The sequence below is a fragment of the Lepus europaeus genome, chromosome 15 (genome assembly GCF_033115175.1).
Source record: "Lepus europaeus isolate LE1 chromosome 15, mLepTim1.pri, whole genome shotgun sequence".
NCBI lineage: Eukaryota > Metazoa > Chordata > Mammalia > Lagomorpha > Leporidae > Lepus > Lepus europaeus.
Window position 1 is genome coordinate 35,025,497 of NC_084841.1, and position 10,488 is coordinate 35,035,984.

A 10,488-nucleotide genomic window follows, 5' to 3' on the forward strand; every position below is an offset into this window, starting at 1 on the left:
TTTCATTGTAAGCATACTGCCTAAATAATAAATAAGAGACAGCTTTAAACTTTTTTATTGAGTTTATTAAGGCAAATCTGTATGGTAACCAACTGTGAACTGCATTCTCACCTAATAGTATTATCCATAAAGAAATTCAGGTTCATAGGGTTTAGTTTACCTGTTAAACCATCATTGATTATGGAGATACTCTGAGCAGTCTAAAGACAGACAACATTCTTTTCTCTTTCCCCTTATATCTTTCAAGACAGACACTAAAAATTCAGAAGAGTGTGATGCAATGTTAGATAAAGAGGAAGATACAAAGGCTTTATCCATATGTGAAAGTAAAAATCAAGATATGAGTCTTAGCTATAAAGAGATAAATGCATATTTCAAATGTAGAGACATATGCTTTTTTAGAAGAATATTCATATGTTAAGTGTTTCTGAGTCTTAAAAAAACAGAATTATTTCTTCCCTTAAAGACTGTAAGATTACAAAGATAATGTTTTTGAGAGATAAGTAAAGAAAAAATGGAAAACATGTCTTTGTTGTTCCTTCTCCATTCTAAATTACTAATTATCCAACAGAAACCCCTAGGTCATAGTTTATGTTTCTGTTATCATTAATGCAAGCAGAATGCTGGAAAGAGAAAAAGAAAGACATATTAACCAAAAGCTGCAATCACCTTTCAGTTGCCCCATTATAAAAATATTTTTGGTTCAAAATTTCTGTGATGTGTAATTCAATGTTTGGGAAGCCAATCTATTACATTTCTCCATGTTTGCACAAATCCAATTCTATTTTTGTTTCACTAACTAGGTAGCTTGTAAAAATTCTGGAAATGAAATTGTATCGAGACTGACTTTAGAGAGTACTCCAATATCTTATTTTAAATATTTAGTTTGAAGGTCATTTTCACTTTTTTGCCAAATTATTTCAGCTTCAATTGGTGCTGGCTTCTGTGGGCTTGAGCTGCTGACTTGTCTGTCAGGCAGCAGGAGGCCAACGTCACTGACAAGATTCAATGACGTTCTCCTCTGCCAGAAGTCCCTGTCAGCTACATAAAGATGGGAGGTTTTCTCTACACCGTCAGGTGATTGCAGACCCTGTGTTTTCAAATATCAGATGTCGACAATGTCAGCATCAGCTACTTGGAGCTAGCTCTGACTTCCTGAGCAACTTACACCGTAACTGATTTATACATCTCCTTCGTCAGAGCTTCTTTTGTACAAGTGAAAGCTGCAAACTTTCACTTTCGGGCATATCTCAGCTCTCCTGCTTCCCCTGCCTATGTTGGTCCCTGTGCTGATGATGGTGATGAAGGCCTGAAGGAGGGAGATGCAGAGGAGCAGCTGATGTTCCTGGTTGCTGCTTCTCTGAAAGTTCACTGCTGTCAAGATGCTGGTGCCCGTGCTTGTGATGATGCGTGTGATGGAGATGTGGCTGCAGAGCCTCACTTACTTTGTCCACAGTAGCCAGAGATACATTTTTACAAAAGCTTTCATCTTCTGGAGTCTGGAAGAAATTTATAGTTCATTTATTAAGTTTATAGATTTAGCAGGAATGGAAGAAAGATTATTTGTAAAGGTCACATGTAAGAAACTTCTGCTAATTAAACAGGACAAAGTTGACTTTGCTTTTCTAGCATCACGTTAATGGAAAAGAAATGAAGTTTTAGTCTCAACATCTACACCTTTCATTAAATACTTAAGGAGAAAGTCAGACTACTGTATTTATACCTGCAGAAACAAAAGTAGGTAAACTGGCTAAAAGAACTTAGATCGCAGTGAAGTCACCCAATATCAGATCCTAAAATCACTTGACTACATGGAACCTTTCACATCTCTTGGTGGTAATGAGAGTATATTGTCTATATTGATTTTTACTTTCTAAAGTCCTGCTAGATAAATGCAGGAATATACACCTTTTAAAATTGTGTTTTTCTTATTTTTTAATGTAAGGAGAACAGATTTCATGTATTTCATAGACACAATTATAAGAAGATAACCATACTTCTCTCCCTCCCTCTCTTAATCCCCCTTCCTTTCTTTTTTCTTTAATTTTTCCAATAACCTAATTTTAATTTACTTTATAATCACAAGCTTAATGCACTATAACCATAATGTTTAACAAGTAAAACATAGAAAGACCACTGTTCCACGGGAGTATAGACAAGGACTAAAAACAATAATCAAATCATAAGATGTCAGTTTCATTCTTACACATTTTTTGTATACCACATATTAGAAAAAACATGCTTTTTGGCATTGGCTTACTATACTAAGTATAATGGTCTCCAGTTCCATGCATTTTGTTGCAAAGTGTATTATATAATAAAATTTGCATAGCTATAAAATTATTGTTTTTCTTTTTAGAATATCATCAAGAAATTCATTAGCTAATTGATCCTAAAACTAACTTATTTAGATAGCTCTTAAATATGTCCCTTTTTTCGCCCACTAAAAAATAATTAAGAAAAGTACCATGAGAGAGCAGTTTCCACATGTTTCTTCACAGTAAGCAATCTTAATAGCTTCTTCTACATACGGGAAAGTTAGAAAGGAATAAGGCAAAGCAAGATGATATACAAGACGGCCACATCTAACAAAAAGGAAAAATACAATATTATTACATTATTTTCCATATTATTATTATCCTACTCATGCATGGTTTGAGATAGGCATTATAGGTATAATGGTCTTATAACCAAAACCTTTTCACATCTTCATTAAATTTTCATGGATGGGGTCTACAAAGGAGCCTCTAGGCACTATATACCAAGTAAATTCATAGAAAACCACAAGTCTAATATTAGCATTTTCAAATATAATAAATGTCACTAAATAATTCATAAAAATGCATATGAATGCATTGTGACTTGATCAAGTACAAGTATGTAATTGAATTATAAATTTTCCAGTACCCAAACTACTAACTTGTAAGTAAGCCATGCAAATGACTTGAGCTTTTCCTAACTGCTAAGGCAACATAAATTCCACACAACAGGAAATCACATCATGACAAAAATTTCTCCAAGCTGTGACTTTTAAAACTATTTTAAAAATACATCTGATGCAACAAACATTTCATCACAGTGAAAGAATTGGAAGTATAACATCTGGCATTTTCAGAAAGACAGAATTGAAATGTCCTTACCCACATTTTACTCAGTATATGTGGTTTTATATGACCATCAAAGGGTTATACTTTGCAACTGACTAACTTAGAAGTTAAGAAGCCTGAAGTAATGAAATGTATTATTTAAAAAAAAGACACTTAGTGTAGACTTAGTGGAACTCTTAACCACACTCTGAAAAGTCCACAGATAACAAAGTAGCAATTAAGAATGTTTATAACAGCAGATAATGTATGCATTTTTATACATTGTATTTTCTCTCAAAATATGAATGTTTTATTTGTTCATGGGATCAAAAGCAGTTTCATACAGATTATACTTAAATGATTAACATAGTTTAAGGTACAGAAATCCAGACATGGGGACGGTATTTTGGCATAATGGTTTACACCTCCACATGTGATGATGCCAGCATTCCATATCAGAGGGCCAATTCCAGTACTGGCTGCTTTACCTACAGTCCAGCTCCCTAGTACTGTGTCTGGGAAGGCAGTGGAACATGGCCCAAGTATTTATCTCCCTGCCATTCACAAGGGAGACCCAAATGGAGACCTGGGCTCCTGCTTCTGTCTGACTCAGCCCCAGCTGTCTGTGTCATTTGGGGGTGAACCAGTGGATGGACAATCTGTGTATTTTCTTCTCTCTGTGTCACTCTGCCTTTCAATTAAGTAAATAAATGATTTAAATGATTTTTTTTTAATCCAGATATAGGGGCCAGCATTTTGGCACATTTGGTAAAGCCGCTGCCTGTGATACTGGCATCCCATATAGGTGCTGCCATTTCTTGTCCTGGGTCCTCCATTTCTGGTCTAGCTCACTGCTGTTGGCCTGGTAAAAGCAGCAGAAGATGGCCCAAGCGTTTGGGCCCCTGCCACCCAAGTGAGAGACCCAGATGAAGCTCCTGGCTCCTGCCTACAACCTGGCACAGCCCTGGCCATTGCAGCCATCTGGGGAGTGAACCAGCAGAAGAAAGATAACTTTTTTATTTCTGTCTCTTCCTCTCTCACTCTCTCTCCATAACTCTGACTTTCAAATAAATGAATGAATGAATGAATAAATAAATAAATAAAATCTACCAAAAAAATCCAGATATATAACCTTTAAGTTACTAATTAATTAGGGAAAAAAAAAAACAAGCGTGGTCTGCAAACCATGGTTATTTATCTGAAAAATAGTTAAAATTGAATATACTATACAAATTGATTCTTCTTTTTATTTAGCCAGAATGCCAATTTATAGGGAAAAAAATGTTTCAGCGATTTTCCTTATTTCCTTACTGGAATAGTGAACCTGTTTGCATGCCTTGTTTTCAAGAAAGTCATGTCAAAAATATTCAAACCAAACACTCTAATGGGCTTATTTTGAAACTGAGTAATTGATAATGAAACAAGAATAAATGTCTTATTTTAAATCACTTGCTCTTAAATGCAAAGCAAGAAGTAATCAAGTGAGGATGCAAAAATCTCTAGGAGTGGTAACGGGGAAGTAACTTGAAATAGTGATTATGGAGACTGGAACTGTGGCGTAGCAGGTGAAGCCGCCGACTGCAGTGCCAGCATCCCATATGGATGCCAGTTCAAGTCCCAGCTGCTCTTCTTCTGATCCAGCTCTCTACTATCACCTGGGAAAGCAGTAGAAGATGGCCCAAGTCCTTGGGCTCCTGCACCCACATGGGAGACCCAGAAGAAGCTCCTGGCTCCTGGCTTCAGATCAGCCCAGCTCCAGCTGTCGTGGCCATTTAGGGAATGAACCAGCAGATGGAAGACTGAGCCTCTGTCTCTCTGTCTCTCTCTCTCTGTCTCTCTTTCTTTCTCTCTCTCTCTCTGCTTCTGCCTCTCTGTAACTCACACTTTCAAATAAACAAATAAATCTTTAAGGAAAAAAAAAAAAGAAATGGTGATTGTAAAGACAAGATAAGTACTATGAGGATCTAGATTCCAAAGTTTGATTGATGCAAATTGGAAGTTGTGATAAAAATACATAGTACTTCACTGCCACACAATTTTATGATGGGTTAATATCAGCAAGCCTACCACACTTGATGGTGTTTGTGATATCCTGTTGATATCAGATCATGACTGGCACAGGGTGCTGAGGATTTTGAATTAATTATCCTAATGAGTGGCTACATCTACTTCCAAGAAGATTGATTTATATAATTTACACAAAGGTTAAGTAGAAGCAACTTTTAGGAAAAGCTACATCAATCCAGATTTGATAACTGAATTTGAGATGTTGGTGAATGTGTCTGTGAAGTAGACATAATAAAGTGGAATTCAGCCATTGTGTTTGAACTTTGTATATATGTTTGGGATCCTCAGAATATAGGTTGTAATTGTAGTCAAGGAATAGATGAGATTACATGGGCAGAATGTACAGAGTGTGAAAAGAAGGAAACCTAAGTAGTCCTGAATAACACAGCCATGTACAGAATAAGCCAAAGACAATGTAAGAAGAAGAACAAGAAGAGGTGGATGGAAAGGATAAAGAGGTGGAGGAGGAGAGATATGGCAGAAGGCAGTACAGCATGATGAGAGGGTTTCAAAAACAAGTAGTTTTCACTTCTAAATGTTAGTTAAATAGGTTATATGAGATGAGTACCAAAATATGGCGTTGTATTTAATTTTAAAGAAGATTGCTATTTGGGGTGTGTGTGTGTGTGTGTACACACCTGTCATATATGAGAAAGTCATCTTTGGATCCTTTTAAGAGAGTCCAGACATCTGTTTGATTTTCTTCTTGTTGATAGACAAGAATGTGTTGAGAAACCTTATTTTTAAGATGTATGTATTTTAATTGAGAATCGATTCCTTGATGATTAATGACAACATAGGAAATATTAGAATATCCTTCTTTTTCTAGTTTTACTCGCAGGTCTTCCAATCTAAAATATTTGGGGAAAAATACATAAAATTAACATTTATTAAATATATATATAATATAAAAATACATAAAATTAATTATTTCATTAGTGGTTTCTTCTCTCTTCTTCCTCATTCTGTTGTTTTCTACATGAAACTCTCCTTATTTTTGATTGACCCATACCTGTTCTTTAGATTACTGAAAAGAGTTTCATTTCTAGAATTACTTATAATGTGTGCTTAGTTAAAACATTATGCTAAATGCTTGCACAAACTGGCTCACTTAGTCTTCCAATAAACCATATAAAGTATATGAGTTTTTAAAATTCATCTTGTACACAGAATTTTACTCAATGAATAGTTGGGGAATAACCCAACATGTATTTATAAATGTACATATTTGTTAAATGACCCAGTACATTTTATAGCCAGTCTAGTGTTCATTCTACTCTTCTCCTTATATTGAAGGGCATTTTCATTACAAAAGTATATATATTTAGTAGGGCATCATAGTACAGGTCCACAAACAAAAACTTTCCATAACCCAAAGAAAGTCATTGTAAGCAATTTAATGCATATCCTCCTACTCTTCTCCTTCTAGTATATCCTATGCAAACATACAATATTTTTCAAAAATGTGATTTAAGAAGTGCACTGTTTCTGTTTTTATCTTATTTAACTATTTATGTAATGTATTTAATAACTTTGCCCTAAATGTATCCTAAACCACAGCAAGATTATCTTACCTGGATGCCTGCAGAATGCACAGGTATCAGCTAGCTTGAAGAAGAGCAACCACAGTTACTGAACCAAAGGAATTCAGCATTGGATCTTGTTCTGCTATGCTCCAAGATGGTGGTTGCTTACAAATTGAGCTTGGAATACGGCTCTCTGTTCCTCCCCAGGGGAGAAGACAGAGAGCCAGGGCAAGCCCCAGGCTTTTCCACATTGCTGGGATTGTGTCCTGTGAAAGAGAAAATCTGTAGTCTTCTTTATCAGTGACTTCATAGTCATAACTATGAATTGCTATAAATCCATCAAGTATAATTCTTTTTCCTGTAAATACCTAGCCCACTGGTTCTATCTCAAGCTCATTTATTTTGTTGGACTCACTTCCCATTGTGATAAGCCTGTCTGCACTAAATCATCCTATAAAGGGGACTGTATCAACTTGAAGCAAGTGAATTGTCAAAGCATCTCAACTATCTGATTTGGCAAGATGCTCTTAGTTAAGCATGCTATGGAAATCTGCCTGATCAGGCAGCCAGGCTCTTCCCTAGAAGACACATGTATTGAAAAGTGCTCAGACGATAACTTATACAGCCAAGTAACATTTTGCACACACACACTGATTTTTGTTTGTGATGCAACAAGTACTGACTGCTTCTGTCTTCTACTGATCCAAAAAAGGAGAGAGAAAGTAGGGGATTTTGCACTGAAACCAAAAATGCCAGAATAGAAATAACTCAGGAAGAATGGAGGCAGCAGCAAGGACAGTTTATCAATGTGAATGTGGCTCAGGTTGGGCTCTTAGCTCTTCAGGTTCAAACATTCTATGTTTATAAATGTCTTGGATGTGGCCCCCCTTTTTTTTCTCTTCTGCCTCAAAGTCTAGCTATCAAATTATCAAAGGATTTGAATCTCAACATATACAAAACAGCCTGCTATATATTACTACCACCTCTGAAATAAATATGACAAAGGATGGGAAAACCTGATGAAGGAGAAATAGCACAAACCATTGCCCTTTGCGTCATTTAAGATTCACTGAAATCTACACTCACTTAGCCTACTTATTGGCTGCCACTACTTTCAGGAAGTTCCTTGGACTACACAGCACATTCTTGGATAGAAAGATATGCCCTCTCAGTAGGTCAGTTAAAATGTTAAGATCCACCACAAAATTAGAGCTAGCTCTCTCAACAGAAATACACACACACACACACACGGGGGGGGGGGGGGGTAAATTGTGGGGAGGTGAAAAAAAGGACACACCCAGCAGAAATGAGCAAAGCAAAATCCACACAGGTAATTCAGGCTCATTTTGATGTAAGAATTTAGAGAGATCAGAAGAAAATTCCAAAACTGGGAAGGGAAGTTAGTACATTTTCAGCACTAATGTGAGATTTGAGAAAAACAAAGTTAAAGCATTTTTGGATGGGAGGACAGTTAATATTAAGTTAGCTAGAGTGAGCCAAGTATTTAAAAGCAAGCAGAACAGCGAGAAACTAACTGATCTACTCTCTAATGCACAGATATAAATAGAATTTTTTAAAACCTCATTATCCTTTGTTATTTAAAACCTCAAAATCCCAGCTCAGGTGGGATATCTTAGTAAGATACAAACTAAAGAAAGAAGGAGAGAGAAGATAAATTAAATTAATGTTGAGGTCATTCCAACTATTAATACATTAAAACTATAATATTTAACAAGGGAAGACATGGACTAAATCTAGGAGATTTCTTTGGAATAAGATTAATATTGATAATTGTACTTATTATAGTTATCACTTATTGAGCATTTATAGAATTATATGCAGGTGGCACCACGCATATTTATGTATCATGTCAGTTCTTAAAACTACTATGTGAATATTACTCCTTTTGCAGTTGAGAAAGTTATGGCTAAAAGAGAGTTAGGCATTTTTTTCTATGATTGTATCAGAAGTAAGTCACAGGAGAGACTGGATTCAAACCAGTTCTCTTAAATCTAATACATGACCCTTTAGCTCCTGCAGTATGTTGATAGTTTTTAGTTAAATCATCTTGGAATAATTATAGCAGCCAGGTTTCTTTTTATTATGCTCTAAAATGATAAAGAGAACAACAAAACTCAAGCTGTTCTCTTTTCTTAATAGTATGGCTATATTTTTCCCTATTGTTTTAAACCATAAATTCATTAGTTAGAGAGCTTCCAGCATAAAATCATCACTGGGTAGTAGCTCAGTGGGGAATATAAAGATAAGACAATTTCCCTCATTTGGTTTTTGATGAAAAAATAAGCCATCAGCAGAGGGCATTACATTAGACATTTCACACTTCCAGATTTTTCCTGTCATTATAAATCAATAGGCTATTCATCTTCATTTTCTTAAAATCATTTTACACAACAATTTTTATTATGGTTATCAGATAAGTAAAAATAATGAGAATAAATAGTAAGATTGAATTTACTATAAGCTGATATAACAAAAACCAGAAATTAAAATTTATATCTCAGTAATAAATTTATTTTCCACATTTAAATTACAAAACCTAGATTTGTTGTCCACCGACAGAGCTACATTTGTTTAAAAGTCCCCATTAAAAGATAGAACATACAGAAACTTTTTCCTTCTGTTCCACCTAACTTCAGACCAGCATCTTAAAGTCCCTCAGTCACCAGAAAGCTTCTCCACTCTGCATTTAATCACAGAGCACCTGATTGTGACAAGGATTCTAACGTCTTTAAAAATGACCATTTCTACAGTGTGGGATGAACTTGCTGTCTCCCACTCAACTCTTTTATGTTTCCTTCTTTACTTTATGAAACCACTCACCATATCCCTGGACATTTCAATAGCACTTTTCAATCTCTGCTTTTCAAATCCTGTTTTTTCCCCTGGCTGCTCCCACTCTGCATCTCAGTAGAACATACTTGAATTTGAGCATGTAATAGTGTCTGTATAATAGCACAGGATTTTTGGAAAATGAAAGTGCTAGATTTCCCTAGTTCCCCTTGCTCCGTGCAGAAGGCAGGGGAGAAATCAAGTAGGAACTCAGGTGTGGTCAGAGAGAACCTCACCCACCACACCCTGGTTCAGGCACTTTTGTTCCTCTTTTATTATTATTATTATTATTATTATTATTATGTTCTTCATATTGTTAATTTTTTCCTTTACTCATTTTTCTAAATATAATCTATGTGAGATAAATAATCAGATTCAAAATATTTACCCAATCTTAAAGAAATCAAGTATTGCAAAACACAGGTCTCCTACTTACACAACCCCTTCCCGGGCCTGCTTCCTTTCGGCTTGGCTTGGGCAGCTCCACAAAGCCACAAGAGGCTCTGGTATTTATAGTCCTGTTGTTTACTCACCCCTCAGTTGGAGTCCAAAGTTCAATGTTCACTCCTGCAGTGACCTTGCACGCTGAGCAAGCCCTGAACTGATTATGATTATTTTGAACTTAAAGTGGCAAGTGCCACTATGCATAAAGTGGAGGGGAAAGTTTGACAATTATTCGTTTATTTCCTTGTCCTTTTCAGTCACCCCAGTATCCAAGATTGAATGGTACAGTCGGGGGCGGGATGAAGAACGAAGAGAAAAGAGGGCCTCCAAGTCCTGTTCTTTTCTAAACTATAACATAGAAACACATTTACTGAGCCAGCAATTTCGCTACTGCTTTAGAGGGGCGGGGAGGAGGGGAATGTGGGTTTTTCTTTTTCTGTTTTTGCTTTAGGGTGAGGAAGTGTTAGCCTAACCCAGCTGCCTGAACTTTTAGGAAAATCACCTGCTGTTTCAAA

General features: G+C 36.0%; 1 protein-coding gene across 1 annotated transcript; it reads right to left on the reverse strand.

The window, feature by feature from the left end:
• Positions 1 to 39: 39 nt before the first annotated feature.
• On the reverse strand, positions 40 to 10,054 carry SELENOP (selenoprotein P). The gene is given in 5 exon segments (XM_062211745.1): positions 40 to 1,499; positions 2,468 to 2,585; positions 5,792 to 6,004; positions 6,728 to 6,945; positions 9,966 to 10,054. Coding segments are annotated over 4 exon segments (1,152 nt in total). The 5' UTR covers positions 6,931 to 6,945; positions 9,966 to 10,054; the 3' UTR covers positions 40 to 881.
• Positions 10,055 to 10,488: the final 434 nt, after the last annotated feature.